At 46.7% G+C, this 22,436-nt stretch overlaps 1 protein-coding gene across 1 annotated transcript; it reads right to left on the bottom strand.

Moving 5' to 3' along the window:
* Window positions 1-266: 266 nt before the first annotated feature.
* SCARB2 (scavenger receptor class B, member 2) lies at window positions 267-22,428 on the bottom strand. The gene is made up of 12 exons (XM_010161030.1): window positions 22,311-22,428; window positions 15,678-15,835; window positions 11,739-11,886; window positions 10,121-10,309; window positions 9,274-9,365; window positions 8,443-8,562; window positions 7,349-7,527; window positions 6,676-6,794; window positions 4,777-4,850; window positions 3,075-3,126; window positions 2,190-2,348; window positions 267-609 (listed from the first exon to the last, which is right to left on the bottom strand). Exons 1-12 carry the CDS (start codon window positions 22,425-22,427, stop codon window positions 568-570), a joined length of 1,449 nt encoding a protein of 482 aa, XP_010159332.1. The 5' UTR covers window position 22,428; the 3' UTR covers window positions 267-567.
* Window positions 22,429-22,436: the final 8 nt, after the last annotated feature.

Genomic DNA, 22,436 nt, shown 5'->3' with positions numbered 1-22,436 from the left:
AAGTTTCACTCAGTGTTTTGGATTAGTTGTACAAATCAGTTTTGTGAAAGGACCAAATGCATTAATAGTAAACAGTCAGTGCATACTGGTAATACGTAGCGCGCAACACTTTACAGAAAAGACAATGCTAGGCCTACAGCAAAATCGTCCGTTGTTCCTCGGCAGCACGGGAGCCTGCTGTTTCTAGAAGGGTACTTGGCAGCCCATGCTCCTAAGGCCATTTTCAAATGTTACCCGTGTCATCCCTGTAATGAATCAGGCCATGTTCTCATCGCTGACAGGGTGGTTATGATCGTCTATGGCTGTCAGTGCAGGTACAAAGAGAGTGTGGGGTTGAAAAAAGCAGGATCTCAAGCAGTTTCCAAATGTAGTTTTAAAGTTGTAACTTAGCTGCTAAGAAACGTCTCCTCCCTTGCTGACAGTGCAGATTCTCCTCCATCTCTATACCACAAAAAGTTACTCTTGACACGATCGTTTCTCCACAGTGGACAACGCTGGGTAGTGGTAGTTTGTATTAGGTCAGCTCTAACAGTTTATTCTCCAAGCTCACGTGTTAAAGGAAATCTACTAAGATGTCCTGATGAGTGGGGATCTTTCATCTTCAGTACTCTGAAAGAAGAAGATCGCAACACAGCACAGTTAAATGTGGCACGTTAGAAGCTTCCGCGGTGGGGAAGCTGGATCACTGAGACTCCAAACCAGAAAGGAAAAAGCTCTTGGCTTCTACTTCTAAGTACAGTTTTCTGCAAGAGAACTAGCACTGCACTAAAAAAAGCGCCAGAGGGTGGATGGCAGCTTGCGCAGGGACCTTGAGCTCACTGCAGCCCCTTACAGATGATGGCAGGCCAGAACCACCCTGGTGTGAGGGGGATCACAAGGAGAGCTATAACTAGCTGAACTATCTTTGTTTGCAGGGAAAGCAACAAAAGCAGCATAGAGAAAACATGGAACTTGGGTGTCCCTTAGTCACTTCAATCCCTGTGCAGTGTTCAGGAACATCAAAGAGAGCTAGTAGGAAGCTATACGTGTAGGGTGGGGCAGTAATGCCTGGGACAGAGGCCTCCGGCAATGGGACAGTTTTGACTTTCTAGCTGAGCCTGCCAAAACCACAGGCAGACTCAAAAGCTCAAAGGAAAAAGTACCAGGCTCTCTTGTAAAGGAACCTGTAGTACAGTCCTGACAGCATCTGCTCCTGCAACGCTTCCTGGGTACCCAGAGAGAAAATGGAGAATGAAGCCAAGAGAGCTGAAGATCAGCTGCTCAAAGCCACTGCTGGAGGAAAGGAGGCTGCAGACCTCACCGCCAAAGTACTGCCACTACCACCGCAGCCCTAGTCCCACTGGAGAAGCGATGGCAGTGGGACCCACTGACCCGGTGCAACACTAAGACAAAACCCGCGTGCGGTGTGGCTGGGTGCGCTGGAGGCAGGCGTGAGGGCGCTTTCTCACACGTTTGTAAGGCAGTATTTAGGAAACATCACACAAGCAAGACCACACTAAGACCACAGCAACTATAAGGAGAAAACAGCCTACTAGAGTACCCGGCCTATTTCTCTAACCAAAGGATCCAAAATTTGTCTTATCTGAACCAAACTGCCCTGCCTATCAGGGTGAAATTTTGGCATCAGCTTTCGACGTGACTAGCAACCTTAATGCCAGCATGTCATTTTTGTGACCGAACTTCTCATAAATAGAGGTACAAACTAGTACCGTCTGGATAAAACTTCCTGCATGCTGTTGTTTGTAAAATTCTTCTGGGTTTTGGTCATAAATTTGCATTATGATTCTGAAAAATAATCGATCGGCACAACAGTTTCTACTGAGAACACTCAGATCGTTGCTGACGAAATCTGTCCATCAAATATACTTGACTTTTTGCATCTTGTCCTACAGGGTCCTCTAGACAGGCTGATTTTTAGCTACCTTTTTAACTACTGTTGGCAAGGGAATTAGGCGCAGAAGATACAACCTGCCTTACCATGTTTCTTATATTAGCTCCATTCCTTTGCTTTGGTGCATTTATTCTGAGTCTATTAAAACTTCACTCCCCTGGAAAGGTCATTTTAAACAAAAACAACATATAAAAATGTTTGTGTGCAGAAAGTAACACTGAATAGGTAAAACCAATCAAAAGAAAATCAAATACAGGTGGAAGTACAGTAATCAAGGTCAAATTCAAGTGCTTCTTACCTCTTCACTTACACCCCGGGACCTGCACACGAGCACAATAAAAACAATCCCAAAACCAATTCCTAGTGCCATGATCACGAAGGGGATTCCAGTTACAACACTGGCTTCCAGCAGGACGTGCTTGAGCTTGCCAGCAGATGCTTCATCAATCAGAACACTCTGGAGCAGAGAGAGATAAAGAGGAAAAAAACCCCATTTATTTCTGTTCTTGCTTTATATTAGACCACTTTATTTTTGTGAAAGGCAGGAAAACAACACTCCCATAACTCTCCACCTCTGCTTCACTGCTTCTTGAAATACCTAGACCACTTTACTTTTGTGAAAGGCAGAAAAACAACACTCCCACAACTCTCCACCTCTGCTTCATTGCTCCTTGAAATACCTTCCCTCCAAGAATTCCTCACCCTGTGGCCAGAGGGATCATCTAGTTTGCATTTCAGAAGAAAGTAGTGATTTCTAATTCTCAGTTTAGGAATGGAATAATACAGGCCTGGAATGGAATAGTGGTGTAAGTCATCAAAACTGGTCTCCTAGAGTCTTCCCTGAACCCAGTTAATGCAGTGATCCAACTACAGCGCAAGAATAGTCACAAAAGGTGACTCAAAAAACGATGTGAACTTGTGAACTCCCACCTCCCCCTCTTCCTCATGGCCAGTACATTGGAAATTAAAGAGACTGTCTGACTCAGAGTGTTTTGTACGGCTGAACTTAATACGACGGTCAACACACAGCAGGAGGATGTTAGTTAAGAAACAGCATCAGCTTCCTACCTATCACTGTATAAAACAAGAAAACCAGTGTTTTCATTTCTGGTTACCTCCAAGATGGTACTTTTGCAAGCATACAGGCACCAGAATGCTGCAAAGAAATAACAAAAATCTTTACCTCGTTTATGTACATCACTGGGAAAATCAGCGTTCGGATGTTGCCTGTCTCACTGTGTAAAAAAAAAACAATAAAAAATTACGGGTTTGCAACTTTTCAACTCGAGGGTTCTGAAGACAGATTATAATAGAACAGTGCACGAGAAAACTGCCCCTAAAAAAAAATCTCTGGTGTGTTCCTTTTTATTGTAGATTTTCACCTCCCTAGTGCAGCAGAACAATCTCAACCTTCAAGATGGATAATGAATTCTGTTTTGGGAGCAGTGGCATATTTGGGGACTTGGTGGGGAGGGAAAAAGCCTCTCTTATGAGGCTGATTAATAACAACTGAAACAGTGCACGAGAAAACTGCCCCTAAAAAAAAATCTCTGGTGTGTTCCTTTTTATTGTAGATTTTCACCTCCCTAGTGCAGCAGAACAATCTCAACCTTCAAGATGGATAATGAATTCTGTTTTGGGAGCAGTGGCATATTTGGGGACTTGGTGGGGAGGGAAAAAGCCTCTCTTATGAGGCTGATTAATAACAACTGAATGACAGATTTGTGCCAGTCAGTATGCTAAGCTAGGCTGATGTTGAAGGTTACTCATGTTTGTAAAACACAGAAACTATTGTCCAAGCAACACGTGCACAGAAGCAAAACCCCCCCAACGTTTGGCACAGACGGAATAACAGCTTACGTGGAAGTTGTGTGTAACAGCTCCTGGGCACTAGAAAACAGGATGGTGCTATTGTAAAGAATCGTCACTAACTCTCCTAGGAGAATTGGGCAGACAAAATACTTCTGGTTTAGTCCTAATTACGACAAAGCTGTGCCAATAAATGTGAGCTCAGAAGCTGAGTAGGAAGAACAGCTACGTCACAGCGTTGGTGACAAGTAATCAACACCTGAAGACAAAAGGAACGGTATTTCTGCACAACTGAGCTGCAGTTTGGGGACATGCCTCTCAAACTGGAACACTCGGAAAACCAGGAAGAATCCACTTGCAACAAAGAAGAAACGGGTCATTTTACTCATACGTTACTTGGGATTGTACACTTCCTATCTGCAGCGTTGTAGTGACTGCCAAAGCTGCAGTACAAAGATGTCTCTTTATCCTGTCAGTGCAGTCACGGAGAAGGTACTTCTCTCCAGGTGATCAAATCAGCCCTCCCTCCTGAATTTTGGATTGGACTCGCCTGCCCTTGTGAGACATACCACTTTGTCTGGTCTACTTTTCATGCTTATTGGGGCAACACACTGGCAGCCCTGTCTGGGATCACGCCTTCTCATTTGCTTTTCACGTGACCACCGCTGAGAAATGATGATATTTTTGACTCCTACAAGCCGTGAAGAGTAGGATGGCATGTCCTCGCCGCAGTGCGCAGCCACTCCCGCGTTCTCACTGCACTCCACTGAGGGAGACCCTCTCTCTGAGCAAACAAACCAGTGTGATGTGACTGATACCACCACAAGCACAAGTGGAACCTGTCCATAACATCTTGCTTTCCTTGAATACTCTCTTTACTCTGCAGATGGAACTTCAAGGACTAATTGAGCTGTAAGAAGAGAGGATACTGACACTTGTAATTGAGATCTGACTGGATTTCTCTCTCTCCATTACTTGCTCTTGCCAACCAATATTCCACCTGAACACTGCAGACAAATCCCTTTTCAGTATCAAATCAGATTTGAGATATCCACCCGGCAGCATACAACACTTACAAAAATTCAGGCAATTTTCTAACGTGAACGTTGATTTGCATCCGCTTGGCTGCTTGCAGAACAAGCCCTGTCAGCTGGGGGATAAAAGAAATCAGTGTCAAAAAACCTCCCAAAAGAGTAAAAGTGAAACAATGGGAGCCAGGAGAATACAACCTCAGAGTTACACTGGTGTGGACTTTTTGTTCTGCTGTCCGAGCACTGTTGCAGAGAGTCTGCAATCTCAACCGCAGAACAAACCCTGTTCTTCTAAGGGGTGAAATCAGACAGTGACCACCGTCAGTGGGAGCGCATGGCCACAGAGGCAACGGGTGCGAAACCCCTCTCACAGTAATGCCGCTGCTGCAGGAAGAGTTGCAATGGGATGCGCAGGAACACGCTGCTCGTTCAATCAGCAACACTGAGGCTGCAGAGTGGGCGGGAGGCGCACGGCGCAGAGCTCATTTTATGGCAGTGCAAAAAATGTGGGTAAGTAGGAGCAGGGTAACAGGAAGAACCTGGCACCAAACCAGATACCAAGCAGCATCCGCACTAGACCTTAGGAAAGGAACCAGCAATTTCCTATGGATTTAGCTACACATAGCAGCTTGATGAGTCAGTGTACTCTGTTTCTGTAACCATGCAGGTCACGATTTGGCCCTTTCCTTTGACCTACATTCGTGTGTGTGGATGTGGAGATCAGTGTTGTACGGGTTTCAGCTGGGAAAGAATTAATTTTCTTCACAGTAACTGATGTTGGGCTATTTTTTGGAACTGTGATGAAAACAGAGTTGATAACACACGTTTCGGTTGTTGTGCTCACACAGCCTTAAGGCCTTTTCTGTTTCTCACACTGCCCTGCCAGTGTGTAGGGGGATAGCCGGGACAGCTGACTCAAACTGACTAAAGGGATATCCATACTGTATGCTCCACAAGGAAAAACTGAGGGAAAGTTTGCCAGGGCTACTGTTGCTCAGGGACTGGCTGGCCAGTGCTTGGATGGTGGTGACCAACTGGGATTTTTCCCATCGCTTGTTTGTCTTTGTCTTGTTTCTTTTTCTTTTTTTTTTTTTTAACTTAACGTGTCTTTATCTCAATCCGAGTTTTCTCACTTTTACTCTTCTGATTATCTCCCCCATCCTGCTTGGGAGGGAGGGAGGGAGTGGCTGTGTGGTGCTCAGTTGCCTACCGAGGTTCAACCACAAGTGTAAAACCATGGCTCAGCAGCTGCAAACTCCCGTAATGTCTGACATTTCATGGTGAGAATACCAACAACTCTACACTTCCAGGAAAGACATAATCACCGCACTTCTTTATCTCTCCTCTTGTGACTCCATGCTATTTAAATTGCATCCACCATCCACTGAATCTTAGATTTGCTCTCTGGGTCCACAGACCTAACTTCTTCAACTTGGGAAAGTCAACATAATACCCAAATGGTTGGAAAGGCAGGAAAAGTAGCCTCATCTGCTTCTAAGAAATATTTTAACCCCTTCATCTCATCATTACCAGTCTGATGGCATCTCTGACTGCACAGACACAGTGGGAAAAGTATTCTAGTTCTTGCTATCCAGCAAAGTTTGCTCTATACAAGCAAATACAAATAGAGCAGTTCCACATAAACTAGTACAGCTTCCCTGAGGTCAATGGACTATTCTCTGCCCAGAGCAGCTGTGGATGCCCCATCCCTGGCTGTCTTCAAGGCCAGGCTGGATGAGGCTTGGAGCAACCTGGTCTAGTGGAAGGTGTCCCTGCCCATGGCAGGGGGTTTGGAACTAGATGCTCTTTAAGGTCCCCACCAACCCAAACCATTTGGTGATTCATTCTGTGATTCTGTGTGGATACACACCACCCAAGATGGTGACCTAAAGCCATGTGACCTGGGATTCATCTACATAACCCTTTAAAAAAGGCCGCACTTACAGGATTGATGTCCAGAAACGTCTCATGATATTCCTTTTTTGGGTGCATGCCCTCTATGTCCTCTATAAACTTTTGATCTGCTTGGTAAAAATGTGGAGCTGATAGAAATATTGGAGCACCTGGAATGAGAAAACATAGGAAGTCACCACCTAGAAAAGTCAGAGCAGGATTTGAGGAAGTCTTGGAGGACCTCAAATGCCTTCCCACTGCACCATTTAAAGTGAAAGGAAAAATCCATTCTGGAGCTACAGGATCAACACTGACTCCCTGTCTTCTGAACAAGCCAAACTTTCCCTTGTCATCATCAGCACAGCTTCACGCCTCGAGCCTTCAGGCTAGTCTTTTGCACTGTTTCCATTCGACTAAGATGTGACAGCTACCTGGATAAGAGCAGAGGGTAAATTCCCACACTGTTCAGTATGGATTCTGGTACTTCCTTCTCACTCCTTGATTAAATCCTTGCTGTAGCAGACAGCATCTCACAGGAACATCTCCTCAGATGCCTACTACAATTTTACAACCATCCGATCACTTGTCAGTGACCAGTTTCACTGAGCACAGTCATATCCCTACAAGCCTCACCAAACTGTCCTCGTATATTTCAGAGAGAAAGGAAAAGTATGTTTCCCACTGACGCCCCCCCAAAGTCTGCTTCCGCCGCCTGGTGACATACCTTGCTTGCAGATGCTGACGTTGAGGACACCGGTGCCAGGGCAGTTTCCTGCCGGCACGCAGAATCCAGCATTGTCCGGGTTAACCGTGGTGTTGGCAAACACCATAGCAGAGGGCACAAAGCGGTAGGTTGGGATGCCTGCAACAGTTCCTGAGCTGTCGTACACCAGGTAAAGAGATCTGCAAGGGAGAAAAGCCAGGCCCAGGTACGTTAGTCTTGAGCACACCCTGACACGTGCTGCAGGTGTCTCTTTGCTGATGCCTGTACCTGCTTAAGTTTGCACTAAGCTACAGGCTTGGTTTAAGCCCGCTCCAATGATCTTCTGTATTAAATTTAATAGGCTTTTGATCAGCAAATACACCTCTTGTCATTCTGCTGCTGCACAAAACAGATCCTGTGCCAGTGTCCAGGGACACCGATACCTGCCGTCAGCATTTCAGGGGCTCACTCTGGTACCCATATTGCTACTGTGTGTTGTGTGACACAGTGCTGGTACGTGCTACTGAGCATGACAAGGAAAGGAACTTAGTGGTGGAAGACAGAACAATTTGGCAAGTCCTGGATTTAGCGCAACACACATCTGTATTGACTTAAACAGAGAATTTCAGATGGGTTTTGTTCTTCACGGAAAGGAAAAGGGCAAGGGAGGAGCCAAGGTGAAACATAAGGAAGAAAACACCAACATTTTCTGCATCTTACTGCATGTCAAACAGCGTTATGTCGTCAAGAATCTCTGAAGAGGGCAAGTTGGGTTCTCTATAAAAGCAGGGCACAGAGGAAGATTTTGGGGGATAGGAGCTTTGAGCAAGGTTCATATAAATCCGTCCTATCCCCTCATTACTAGCCTTTCAAGGTAGTCCAGTCTGTCTTTCCACTCATCTTCCCAATTTTCACTTTATTTTAAAACAGCACATCCTTAATTGGATGCAGATAGGGGTTTTTCTCCTCTCACCCTTTGTACCACGAACAAATGCAGAACACTCATATCGTTAAATAAAATCATGGAGGAAAAACACCAGCCTAATATCAAACCCGAAGAAGAATGGATGTAAATGCTCTGTTTTGAATTCTGAGCCACATCATCTTCTCCTTACCTGCAGAAATCAGAAGAAAAGATATAAATGTTCTCATCTTTGCTGATTAGCGGGTGAAAGGATGTCCCATCTGTTCCGTTGATCATGTTACATGTCGCTGTTGTCCACCAGCTTAACGACCTGAAGAAAACGATGCAAATAGAGTAAGGGTTATAGATCTCTGAGCGGTGGTCAGGTGATGCCAGCTCATGGTGTAAGTAACCAAGAATCAGACCTGGCCAGTGCTAAGTCCTCAGCTCCGCCAACAAAAAGGGGGATTAAAATGGGTGCATCTATAATCTGTTAAACTGGCACCAGGCAAGCAAGAATAGGTCTGGAAGAGCTCCTCCCCTGTATGTAATTGCTGGCAGATGCTTTGTTTCATGAGTGAGACATGCTTTAGGTAGTTCATCTTTGGCTTCTCTGTAACCCATGCTACCCACTGAAGAGGTGTTAGATACCCAGGCACAAGTTGTCCCAGCCTTGGCCCTGGGTAGAGGGCAGTAAGGAAGCGTGGTGTCTGGGAACACTGGCCACGTAGGAATGCTGTCCCCACAGGTGCCTGGGATGGGTGTCCTAAAGGAGGGAGTGGAGAAAGGGTCACCTCTGCCAAGGGGCAGTCAGGGGTTCAGAGGTATTCACGGCAGTCTGCTAAGGGCTATGACTGTCTTCCTTTCACAGCAACATGACGCACACCACAATACCGGGGGCTAGTCTGGAGCTACAGCTGCTGAGAGCTACCGCCACTCCCACATTAAAAGGACCCTTTTCTCAGGAAACAATGCTTATGTTCATCCAAAATGTGAAAAGGGGCAGACTTTGACAGAGGCCACACCACATTGAAACACTTACTCTTTTCCTTTCCACTCCACAATCCTTGAGAAGTTTAGGTAGTTCGTCTCCCCACTTAGGAAAACATACTCTCCATCATCGGTTCCATTCATCTGCGAAGAGATACACGAGTTTTTAACCACGCCACTCATTCTGTAGTAACACCTGGCTGGTAACTCGCATGGGGCGGCAGGAATACAAGCTGTCATCACCTCAAATCCACCCTGGGAGTGATGGACTCCCCCTGAGCTAAGTGCAATTCATTAGACTCCACCCTGAAGACAAATGAGGTGGAAGTGATTATTACACCTCCTGAGTGACTGAAATAGAACATTAGATTAGCCTTTTTTTCCTTTGAATTTGCCATAGTAAAAACAGCTGAGGGCTGAAATAGTAAAGAAATAAATCCACAGAAAATAACCCAACACTGCAGATGATTTCTGAGAAACAAGGAGTCCCCATGGCCCAAAACGATATGCAACCAGAAACACTGTGGAAGCCAGTAATGGCTCCAGAACAAGCAATTTCAGTCAACTTCTAAGGAAATCAGTCAGGAAATTTTTCTAGCAGTTTGTCCAACCAGCCCCACAAAGCCCATGTTATTGAAGCGAGCGCAGGCAATAGTGGTTTGCCCTTGGAAAGCTTATCCAAACCTGATAAAGGGAAGTCAGATAAAACATTCGCAGCTGTGCTACCAGCCTAGATACAGCCAAACTGCAGAGGGCACGTCCTTTTGCTACCCCTGCAGCCTACCTCCTGGCCTCAGCTCGGGCGCATCCTTCTCAACTGCCTGGTGATGACAGTCCAAGCTCTGGAGCAATGCCATCATTCCTCATTTAGAACATCAGGGAGCCTGCATATCAGTTACCTTATTAAAGAAACCAAATACTGGATCAATCTCAGGATGCAAAAAGTGAATGGTTGACAGAAGCCGGTCTTTGTAGCCCCACAGTAATTCGTGAACGGTGCGAACCGTGAAGAGGGATTCTTGGTACAGGAGCAGCAGCACCTCTGTGGCAAACTGAAGAGCGTTTGACCTGGTCCACTCCATTGCAGTCTGCCAGGGGATTGGAATAAGGGAGCAACTGTCAGATTTACTGGAGTATAAATAATACCAGTTGCGTACAAACACAGACACATTTCAGTACTGCACGTTTCAACTGGGTTTTCAGCTTCATTATTTCCACTTGCAGCAAGTAAGGTGCTGGCTAACAGGTTCTTCAGCTTTTCTCCCACAGGGATGTGCTCCTGCAGATTCCCATTCGGCCTGGTACTGGCACACAACCTGCTCAGATCCCTGACATGCACTGCCATAGTCTTAAGAATGGATTTTAAGTGAAATGTACAAAACTACCTTCTAAACAGCCTGAATTTCCTAAGTATATTACAGCTGGAGATGTGCTTTGAATTTCCCCCTTAGGAAGTTATGGTTTACATTTTAAAAAGACAGCCATTTCTCCAAAATGCAAACACTAGCAACATTTATCTCCTTTCTAGCTGACAAGTGATTTTACAACATGTCAAAGGAATGTTCCTTGGGTGAACCAACCTGTAGCTCTAGTACTGCCTGCTACAATACATCACAGTCAAAATCTGAACACGAGATAATACCACCACTCAAATGCCTGGGAGGAATTCTAAATACAGTGACTGTACTGTTTGCAACTTTTAGTAGGCTCAGCCCTATCTACTACTACACACAGTGCATTTATGTATTTGTTCATAACATCAGAGAAGGCGCTTCTGGAAATGCTGGGGGAAAAGCAGAAATTAATGTGCCCTGTAATTGACATCAATTAAACTAGTACAGAGAACAAAGGCTTAGGTACACAACCAGCGAGAGTGTTAGTACTGTCTGATTTCCTCTGCAAGGTACGAGAGCTCTAGATCAGTTTGTTCTCACACGGTCGCTGTAGGAGACCAGAAATAATGGTCTGCCTCTGATCACCGAAATGCGACCTCCTTTGCAGAGCAGTTTCACCTGATGCAGTCTGGGGTGCGCACTGTAACCTCACTTGTATTCTGAGAGCACCTCTTCGTTCAGCTCTACCTCAAACTCCCCTGCCACAGGGGTTTTTATTCAGTTTGAGATGCAGACTTGGAGGCATTTTGTGCAATTCTGACAAAACAACCCCAAGCATTCCCAACTTTCTCATTCCAAAGTTAGAGTTCCTCCTAACTCCCTAGTTTCACTTACTCGTGAAAACCCAACAAGCCTGATTTCTGCTCCTCTCCGCAATGTGTGTCAGCTCTCAGCCAAGGGTGAGGCACTAACACTACAGAGGCGTATGGCGAGGGAGGAACATAACAAAACCCACAGCAGTCCAAACCAAAACTGAGTGCAGTATCTGCCCTGGATATAAGCTGCTTCTCTCGTTCTTCCATCACCTTTATCTACCACAAAGGGAGAGATAGTATGAAGCAACAAGCTGCTAGTTATAGAATGTGCCGGGATGAGTTCCAAGCAGAAATGAAAGAGAACTCACCACTGCAGGAATATTAACTGTTCTTATCAGGTCCACTTCAGGGTCTCCAACTGACTTCTGGGGTTCAAATACATAAGTCTTTGGATTCAGAGCAGATACTTTGGTACCGTTGTCCAAAAACTGAACGTGCACTCTTGGCCTGTATTCTCTGAAAAGCAAGAGAGTTTGTTCTTTAATCAAGTTCACATAATATTAATTGCAATCAACTTATGACTATTCTACTGCTTTAAGCACAAAAAGGGTGGGATTTTCAGTTAATTAGGGGTAGATTGATTTTTGCTACTGCTGCTTTCAGCAACAGAACTCCCCTTTGTCTCATTGCGAGCTAAATCAGACCTTGCAGGGTGCTTCCAAAAATGCCACCACCCAAGTTAAACTGCTCTTACATTTTTGCCTCATATTTAAAAATCTCCAGGAGAAGTATTTGAGACAGTACCGAAGGATTTAGAGGCACTATCTATGGGACTGCCCTTGAAGTACAATTTGAAAACGAAACTTCTGCCTCTTTGTTGCAGGCAAAACTCCACCCCAGGCAGAACAAGATGTAGGCTTCATCCAAGTCTCATGAACTTGAGAACCTACAGAATCTTTCTGCTGGCTTCGAAGTACTTTGCACCAGGGCTTCTGGGCTTACACGTGATGTCACCATAGAACAAGCCTCATTCTACCTCTTCTCCTTTAATTCTTGGGCAGGAATCCTGGACACAACAGAAATTCGACTCCGTTTTTGCCATGAACTGCTCATGGCTTGGAAGGTTGCTGCTGTTACTGTCTAAGCACTCAGGCAAGCATAAAACACAGGACTGCTGACAAACAAGTGCAATTGGCAAGAACCATCAAATGCTGCTGCTGGCCTGATGAGGAAGTCAGACTTAATTACCCTGAAACACGTCACAATTATAATTCAGCCCATTCCCCCTAGCACTGTACCAACAAGAAACATACAGGTCTGCAGACCTGACTGGCTCAGGCCCAAAATGAGCTTTACATGTGTCTTCAGCAAAGCCGAAAGGGGAAATGGCAGGTTGCCTGATCATGGCATGATCCTTTTGACTTAGACAGGAGGTGAAATGCACTGTGTTTCCCAAGTCTACATCCACTCAGGAGTCTGTTGACATTTACACTGCTTTGCTTCCTATACGAATTTTAAGTCCCGTGACGTGAAGGTGAATTATCCTGTGAGACCCTGTGCTGTGATGTTTCTCATCCCTTTCAGATCCTAGATCCTACCCTGGCTGCACTACATCCATCAGTGCAACTTGATGACAGGCTGTATTATACTCTGGTTCAGTCTTTCAAATTTAAAGCAAACCGGAAAGGCCCATGAAACTATTCTTGTTAGAAACCAGCCATTTCCCATCTTCCTTACATGAACCGCGTATCTACCACTCTTCAGCATCCCTGCCACCTAGGAACATTGGGTTCTAGCAATGCTTCCAGTCTGATTTGGCGAGAGTCGCTTGTGCAGCAATCTATTTTCTGTGAGGGCTTGAACTGAGGGGATGGGAACGAGCATTTGTGAAGTGATAGGCCAGAATTCACCTGAGAAGCCACTCCATCTCCACAAGGGCTGGAGAGGAAAATAATACCCCCTGATTAGGGATATGAGTAGGAGGATCTCAGGTGCTAAAGACAAGAAGTTGTACATGTGTGCAAGACCAGACAATACTCAGATGTTCTCTGGGACTCAGCAGGCTCAGGCAGATAAGCAGCTTGCACTTTATAATTCAATATTTTATGTGCTGCAAATTCAACTCCCAGGGTTTAAAAGCAGAAGTACCACTACATTTTTGTTACAGAATCTACCTCTGCGCTAACCGGGCGGACAATGTATGTTGTTCAAAACTATGAACTGCGGAAGAATGGGCAGGAAGAAATTCTATTTAGCCATGCCACCTCCTTCCTGTCACTCATTAGATTTTTTCCCTCTGCTTTTCCGGGCCAGTTCACTCCCAGCCTTTCTCCCCGTTTTATAAGAACACTGAGCCATGTGCTACATGTTAAGGCATTTTAGGTGTTCTGCCACAGGCTAAACCTAAACAAGCCTTTAATGCTTTGCTACCTGGGGCCTGTGAGACAAACTTGGTGTTTATTCTCTGGTTTGAGCATGCAGTATGTCTGCAACATCCTCCCCTTCTCCCTCTCCTCCCACACGCCTCCTCTCTTCCCCCCACCCACCGCTGACAATCTGGTACCGTGACGGCTAGGCAAGGATTGAAGAATCTGCTGGAAAAGAGCACCCCACTTGCTAAGCCTCCTGTTTCTTCTATCAGACACAGCACGGCACAACCGAATCCTGTTCAGACATGTCAAATTCAGTCTAACCAAACAAGCCAGAAGCAACCGGAACACGCAGCGCCGGAACGCGCAGCCTCTCTCCCTCCCTCCCTCCCTCGCACAATTCAGGGAGAGCCTGTGTTGGGCTGGGAGCCAGCCTGCGGCGCAGTTGCAGGGAAAGGCTCTCCCAGCGAGCCACAAACCAGCAGCTCAGGCTGGGCCTTCCCTCGGGCACTCGCCAACCCGGCCAGCTACACCACCAGCCCCGTCCATCCCACTGAAGTCCTTCATGGACAAGGTGCAGCTTCGCAAACTGGGCTCTGCGTGGCACTCAGCAGACACTCGGAGCTAAGGAAAGGGAAAAAAGGAGCTGGCGAAGGGGACTGAGTACCAGTGTGCAGAAGGGCATGGGCTGATGTGGTTTCATGTAGCTCTATTACACCCAGAGCTGGCCCTATTTATCCTCCTGACAGAGAGGATGCACTGCTGACTAATAACAGCATTATACTACGCAGACCTGAAGAAAAGCCTGGGAACCGGAAAGCTTATGAATCTTTTCTCCATCTCTACTGATTTATCTAATACAAGGTGTTTTGCCAAAGTCCCACGTGTAGTTTGCCAAGGCCAAACAGACACAGTACAGAAATACAGAGGAGAGAGGGGAAAAGGTTGATGGCAGAGGGTGAAGCAAGGCTGAGGTGCGGGAGGAAAGAAACAGAAAGGCAAGACAGAGACCACGGCTACTGCAGAGGCTCTCCCTTTTACTCTACAGTATTTTTTTTTCAAATACTCAGATTCTGATCATTATGCAGCTTAGTGAAAGACAACTCCTTCTGGCATCGAGCTGGTGCTCAGTCCAACCAAGCGTGTGTGACCAGAAGTGAGACTGACAAGGAGGTATCAACCTTTTTGCTGCAGTTCTCATCCTCCATGACTTCAAAGACCATAACGCTTCCTGCCACAGGACTGCTCCTGGTTTACACTGCTGCAGGCAGCAGAGCACAGTGAAGGTCTAAAGGAAAACCCATTTGTAAGGTGACTGTAGAATCTCTCCACATGCAGCAGACTTGGTGTGTACCCACAGCAAGCAGAACGTGAGTTCAAGAGGCTGGAGAAGCTCCAACACTGCACGTGGCCTTAGTAAGCCCAGCTGTCTGTAAAACTGGTAGATTAAGTAGGTTTTATAGTCAGTGTTGGCTGAGGAAGATCCCTGTAGTCCCCCTACCTAACTGGTTTTCTGGCCATATTGCTACTGCTGTGAATTGTGCAACTTCAACCAGGAACTAGTTTCTGAGTGAACACATGAATCACACTTCTAGGCAACGCTCCTCTCCGCAGACTCTCAAACATCACCCAACTGTTTTTAATCTTGCCAGACAGTAAGCCAGGACGCAACCAGCTTCCTCTGTGTTGAGCAGCACACAAGGAACATCTGATAGGAGTCACGGGCTTACTCTGAAACTGCCTGCAGGTTCTCCAAGTCTCAGTGTAGTTGTACTGTTGGGGTGGTGTATGAGCACGCTCCCTCAAACAGACTTCTACTCACACACGAACAGCTAGGTTTTCTCCTAGAACAGGATTCCATGCGTCCCGGATCCCACTTTTCGGTTTCCTCACATGCAACGGGTTTAGTGAGATGTGAAAACAGTGAAATGGTCCTACCGGTAGGTGTATGGCCCTATTTCCTCTACAAGAGGAGTATCGCCTTGAAGGACTTCTAAAGGATTGGTCACATTAAAAAAGTAGAACTGCATGTAGACTGGTGGAGGAGGATCCTCCCAGGCCTCAAAGGTTTCCGTGCCATTTTTCAATACTGTTCCCTGAAACAGAAGAAAGACAGATTAGCTGTTAAAGACGCTGTATGATATTTATAGGAAGAAGAGGAATTCTATGCCTTCGGAACAAGCACAAGCACTAGATTTCGTGACCCCAATTCTATCAATATTTGTGGATATTCTTTACTTTGAAACAGCTCACTAAGTATCAACAAAATCAGGCACATGCTGCGATGGCTCTCAGGCTAGGGGCATGCATTTGTTGGGTTTGTTCTTCTGCTGCTTCCCACAAACGCGTCTGACTGACCTTTTCCAGGATGAAGACTTAGCAGCTAGCACACAGCAATCCTGTTGCATTTCCCATGTCAGCCCAAACCTAACCTGGCGTAACATACCGCAAAACACGCCAACGTTACAGATATGAAAATGGAACTCAACAGTGGGAGGCCAAGAGGTCCTAGGAGAGACCTCTTAGGAGGAATAAGGCCAGAAAAGAAGCTTAGATTCCTTGTATTTATGATTTCCTGGCCTAAGAATGTCAGATTACAGTACAGCTATGAGATTCGGTCTCCAAAGCAATTAGATTTGGTTTTTCAGTGGCCTGTGAGGAAAACCTGCAAGTGACAGGCACTGCTCTCCTGTAGGCATACCAGGATTCCTGCCTTTCTGAGGTCTCTGACTGGGGCAAAGATTTCTTGCCCTCTGCCTCGAATTACTTTCCTATGGCAATGAAAGCACATGCATCTCCAGACCCACAGAATGTCACTCTGTTTTGTACCCAAAAAAATGTGGACCTACAAGAGAAAAGCTATAAATAATCATTTTAAGACAGGAGCACTTACGTAATCCCTTTACCTACCAGTGCATATGTTATAAAAAGAGTCACAAATATATCTCTAGTAGAAACATACAATATAGGTCTGAATCCCTCATTTTATTACCATTCCGTTTTAGATAAAATTCACCCCAACCATAAAAGCATCACCACCAACACCACCAGAAACCAATGCCTTGCGTATTATTATTACACTGGCACTGCTACTGTGGTAGTAAAGAGAAATTTAGCTTGCAGACAGCAATTTTCAGGAATTAGCATGAAGAAAACGATATCTTTGAAAATCATATCACCTGGTAGGCGGAAGAAGGTGAGGGAGGAAATAATTTGCAATTAAATGGGTCTCATCAACACTCGCTCTTTTTATTCTTCCGAGAAAACAAGTCAAATATTGTAAGTGCAAGCTCAAAAGGCAGGCAGACTGGACAGCTGCCACTCAATCGTTACTGTTTACGGGGTCTTAACTTTATCAGCCACAGTTGCCACAGGACTCATTCTTGGCCTTCCCACTTAAGAAGCTGTTTTGTCTCCATGTAGATTTTTATTTTGAATGATTAGATAAAGAGAAGGCTGTTTCAAAAAAAATCTTATTGGCAGGCTCCTGGAATAGCAGCAGTACTGCTGAGTGGCAACGAAAGCCAACCCAGCTGGTAGCACTCTGCAGTTGCAGACTTGCTTTCCTCTGAGAATTTCAAACCACATATTCTGTGCACACAACAAAAAATCATGTATTTTACACATGCTTCAGGGGCTTTGGAACTACCAGTGCCTCATATGTACGATTTCTTAGACAGCCCAATGCTTTTGATCCTGTTTTCTTGCAATCTGTGCCCAGGAGGCTCATTCCTCTACTCAGACAGAACCCTCCTGAAGTTCGTTTGTAGGATCAGGAATAGAAAATCTCCCCAAATCAGGCACACCGTTTCCATGATGCTATCATAAAGGGCTGGGATGGAGACAGCAATGTACCTAAAACACCTACAGAGGACTGAGATGGCTTTTCTCCGTATGCGAATGACCACATTACAAAGTCAGTTACTACAGAGGTGGTGGTGTAGTGAACTACTGATGTTTTCTCCCTTTCTAGGTTGTAGAGCACTCACACCTCTCACGTGCATGACACACACTGAGTATAAGCTTGACACTGATACACAGAGTGACTGCTGCCTGTCTCAGCCTTAACCATTCCTGTCTAGGGATTTGAACTTTTCCCTAACAACTGCTAAGCACACTCAGGACACTCATCTATGGCTCAAATGTCTCTCATAGGAGGCAACTAAAATGAGAGATTAGTACTCAGAATAAATGTGCAATGTTTAAAAAACCCAAGTGCACTCTGGTCACATTCGTTCCAGTTTTAAGCCCCAGTCTATCCGTGATGACAGAGGGATCCCATTTACAGTGTGCAAGGAGGCCACGTACCCTGTATCCCTCTCCTGAGCTGCACTGAAAACAAGAAGCCCCCCAAGTCCCCAGCATCGCTAAATGTAACAGGTTTCTACCATCCTCCCTCTCTATACACACGTGCAAAGAGCATGAATAAGAAGGAAACTAAGGAGCTTTTATCTGGCAGGTTGGTTTCAATACAGGCTCCTGAGACACTGAAATCGTAAGTGATCCCCTGGGAGATGGGCTACAGAGCAAAAGGGTAGTGAAACAAAGTCATCTGGTGATCTATTTCCAGGCTCTGCATGGCACCGTTTGGATGTCCCTCAGAAATGGCGTGTCTATTTATAGCTCCGTACAGCTACAGCCCCAGCGCTAAACCCAGATTCACAAACTTCTGAGCTGGATTCAGGTAGACTCCCATGAAACTCCCAGGTAATACCATATGGTAGGCTCTTTTCTTCTGATTTCCACATGTTACCAGGGATATCTGAGTCTGTCACAGGACAGCACACAGCCTAGACCTGAGAGAAAAGTACGAGCACATGTTGCTGAGCAGAACATATGCCCACGTCCCTCAGCTAACGGCATTCAAGCCTAGCTCTGCTGACTTCCCCCCGCACCAGAGCAGGATCTGATGCTGCACGGCTGGGATCGCTTGGGTCTTTCTCGGAGCTTCTGTCCACCACCAGGCTGGGCAGGCTGCAAGATGCTAGAGCGCAGGGCTGCTCTGTAATCCGAAACATGTAACATCCAGCTTGGCGGTAGTTACTGCTGCGGTACTGCATCAGACCCTCCCTCCTGGTACACGACTGAGCAGAACAAGAGACATGGTACTTGGAAAGCTCGCTAGACACTAGTCCTGCAGGCAGCCGCCTGGAGAGGCCCCAGACTCCGAGATCTTGTCTCAGAGAGATGGAAGGGTGTACCTACCGCAAGGCCACAGCCTAAAACCAGGCGACAGGATGATGTCCTGCCTTCACCCAGAAGCACAGAAGGGGTTCTCCTTTCCAAGTGGAGTCCACACTTGCTTCAAGTGTGCCAAAGCTGTGACTGGTAGTGATGATGGGAAATGGTCCTGAGCATTTTTAGAACCTACAGAGGAAATTAATTTTTTTCCCCCTGGAGCAGCAAAATGTTCTAATTCCAAGACATATTTTTATGCATTCACCTATGACAGAATTTAACTGCAACTTTTTAAGACAAGCGATAGGGTAAGCTTTCAGACCAACATGAGGAGGCCTCTCTAACCCTGCACCTTGGGAATGGTCGGCTGAGAAGGAGCATCTCAACCGACCCTTCATCTAAGCCTCCGCACTAAACTGTGCTGAGAGCTCTAGGACTTCACATTAAACATCAACAGCAAAAAATGATCAATACATAAAGTAAATGAAGGGACAAAACATCTTCCCTGCCCTTTTGATCCCTGAACACTCCAGACAATTCCCTTCTAGAGGCGGCTGGCAACAAAAGTCCTGTGAGATTTCAAGGGGTTAGAAGACTAAGCGTTTTCTAAAAATATGAGTTCAGGTATGTGGCATAAAGAACACACTTGAGGTACAGGACTGATTGCCCAAGTTTGGAATTAGATGCTTAGATCAAGGGTTCCTATATTCATAAACTGCGCACTTAGAGCAGTAAGATACATAACCATATAACCAACACAGACATCAGGCAAACACTGCTAGCAGCTAGAAAGGCCTTTCTCCTGTGGGCAGCCAAGTTACTCTTAGTCATTACAGGATTTTTCCCCATTATTCGCTGGAGTTTCAGGTGCTCTAGCCCTTGCCAATGAACAGATCTTGGACAAGCTGGCCATCTGCGCAGGCATGGCAGCCTAATTCATAGAAAACCGGTAAGAATGGCAAATGAGACAGAGAATACGTTGACAAGATTTGAATGCCTTCTGGGAAAGGTGCTCCCGTGTCCTTGTCACTACACGTCTGCCTGCTGGTTTTCAAGGGGATGTGAAGTCTAACACCGGGCTGGATTCCTCACACTTCCCACCCCCTCACTGTATCCAAGAACAGGCTTCCCTTTCCCTGCCTTTGGCTGGAAAGGATGCAGCACACAAATCAACAGAGCCAACCCATCCTGAGTGTTTCACAAGTCCTGGATTTGGAGACACAGGCTTCAGCTGCTCCCAAACGTGGTCTTTCATTTCAGCCGTAGTTGAGACTGCAAGAACAGCTCTTCACTGCAAGTGAGCTCTGTCCCAGGTCTGCTGGAAAGCCCTTGAAGAAACAGTACCTGTCATAAGGGCAACCTCTTGCCCCTTCTGCAACTCCTCCAGTGGCAGGGGTTGAGGAGGCTGAGGGCCAGAGCGCAGAGATGACTTTCCATGTCCAATGCCCTGGACTGCAGAGCAATCAGAGGGCTGGAAAAGCTCGAGTCTTGCCACATTTCAAAGGCAAACTGAGATTTGTCTGCTTGCACAAGATTTTCTAAGCTGCATACATGGTTACAAAAGAGACAGCAACTTTCTAGACCAGACACAAATGAGAAAACGCTCACGTGGGGTAAAGCACATGTGGAAAGCAGCCAAATCAGCAGACTGGGAGCACACTCCTTTGGCCCCGAAAGGCGTATTTTGCAGCTTGCACATGGCTCCTGGAGAAGGCGAGGAGGGAGTTGGTGGCTAGTGCAGGGAGCAGGATGCTTGATTCTGTGCAATCCTGATGTAAGCTAAGAGCGGTAAGCAAGACAAGCCTGAGCTCTGGAAACTTTATCCTGCATTACTGAAAGCCCTGCTGAGCGAACACCAACTTACTCTTACATAAGCAACCATTACGGGTAAGGAGCATGTAGCTAAGAGATAATACGCATAAGGAGGATCACGCCTAATTCCTGACAGTCCTTCACTCTCCTGTCAATCCATTTTTTTTTACCCCACTGCTCTTTGGAAAAGGGTGTGAAATAGACTCGAAACTAGAACTTCTGCTGTGATGGAGCAGATGAGACACGCCTTTCCAAAGAGACCTAAGATCTGGGAGATGGAACTGCACACACCTATGCAAAGCTGTACTGCTCTGCCTTGGTTTGCATACACATTTGCATACACATGGCTTCATGCCTGGCTTTCAGACTGCCGAGAAAAGGTACGGCCTGACGATCAAATGAGATCAGGATAAACTATCCATTACCCATGCTACGCTGCTGCACGGCAGAGGCACGGCCCCGAGAGCAAACCCTGCAGGAGTGGCTGTACGAGCAGTTCCTGAAGAGCAGTGGCTGCACAACAGCTTACCCTGCCGCAGCCTTGTTTTTCAGCTATCCTCTGAAGTTTAAGGGCTTCAGAGTGTCACAGCCTGCTTTAAGCTCACTGCCACCCTAAAACTGTACTCGCTACACCAAACCGATTTAAGACAATGCAGCTTCTGTGGTAGGAAATGCTCCCTGTCAACACCCAGAGGAGAGCATGTTGGTTGGGACATCACGGGGGAGCAGCAGACTGCTCGCCAATTAGATGACAGCACTGGTCAAATCCCTTCATTTGTCAGCACTCTTGGTTTCTCTGCCAGACTAACAGGATGATACTCCTCAGGCTTGGTCGGTAATGGTTTCGTCATATACATGCTTCACAGGCATTTTGAGGGAAACAGCCAATGACCAGTTTCTCTTGTTAAGTCTAACACCACTGACCCTTCTCACTGGATAAACGCAAAGGGCCGGTGTGAGAGAGAGACCACGAACAGCAACGGGCTCCGCGTTCGTAAGGATGCTAGGACGGTTGTCCCCGGAGTGTGCTACAAGCAGCCTTTAGCAACAGGGTGAAATGCCGCTCTGTCATCACCCAGCCTGGGCCAAACCCACGTGTTTTGGCCCACAGCACCTCTGGCTGCGCTGCAAGGGGCAGCAGTAAATGGAGCAGCACCACACGCCGCTCTGTGAAAGCTGCAAGGAATCTATGAGGAGGATGGCAAAACAGGAGGGGTGCTTGACGTACCCCCTGCTCACCTCCTGTGCTGCTGCTCTGGAGAGGGCTCCTAACTGCTGCTGCTGCCCCGCAGCCGGTGAAGCTGCCCCGGGGGAGCTCATTCTTACTGCCATTTATTCGATTTTTACCCAGCCCAGGCCCCGTGCAGCCTGATCTCGATGCTGAGCCCCAGCCTGGCCGGGGGGTGCAGGTCGCGGGAGATTGACCGCCCAGAGATGCTCCTGCCCCCGCCCGCTCGCGACGGCTGGAAGCAGGGAGCCCGACAACGCCGCCCGCCGCCCCCAACCTCCCTCCTGGGGTTATTCCGAGAGGGAAGAGAGCGGGCAGGAGGGATCGGCGTGGGGATGGGGCCGTGCTCTCACCTGCTTCACCTGCAGGTCCACCACCGTCTGGAAGACGTGCGCTACCAGCAGGGAGATGCTGGCGATGAGCAGCGTCATGGCCAGGACCCCCACGGTGACGAGGCACAAGGACTTCATGGCTGCTCC

Source organism: Eurypyga helias, unplaced genomic scaffold, assembly GCF_000690775.1.
Source record: "Eurypyga helias isolate BGI_N326 unplaced genomic scaffold, ASM69077v1 scaffold5211, whole genome shotgun sequence".
NCBI lineage: Eukaryota > Metazoa > Chordata > Aves > Eurypygiformes > Eurypygidae > Eurypyga > Eurypyga helias.
The sequence above is the reverse complement of the archived record's forward strand: the minus strand, read 5'-3'. Positions and strand labels throughout refer to the sequence as shown.

Excerpts from the sequence above, each read along its gene's own strand:
- SCARB2 (XM_010161030.1), bottom strand. The coding sequence starts at position 22,427 with ATGAAGTCCTTGTGCCTCGTCACCGTGGGGGTCCTGGCCATGACGCTG. Across the intron at positions 10,310-11,738 it reads CAGTTAATATTCCTGCAGTG|ACTGCAATGGAGTGGACCAG; the intron begins GTGAGTTCTCTT and ends ATCCCCTGGCAG. Across the intron at positions 7,528-8,442 it reads TTTTCTTCTGATTTCTGCAG|ATCTCTTTACCTGGTGTACG; the intron begins GTAAGGAGAAGA and ends TCTCCCTTGCAG.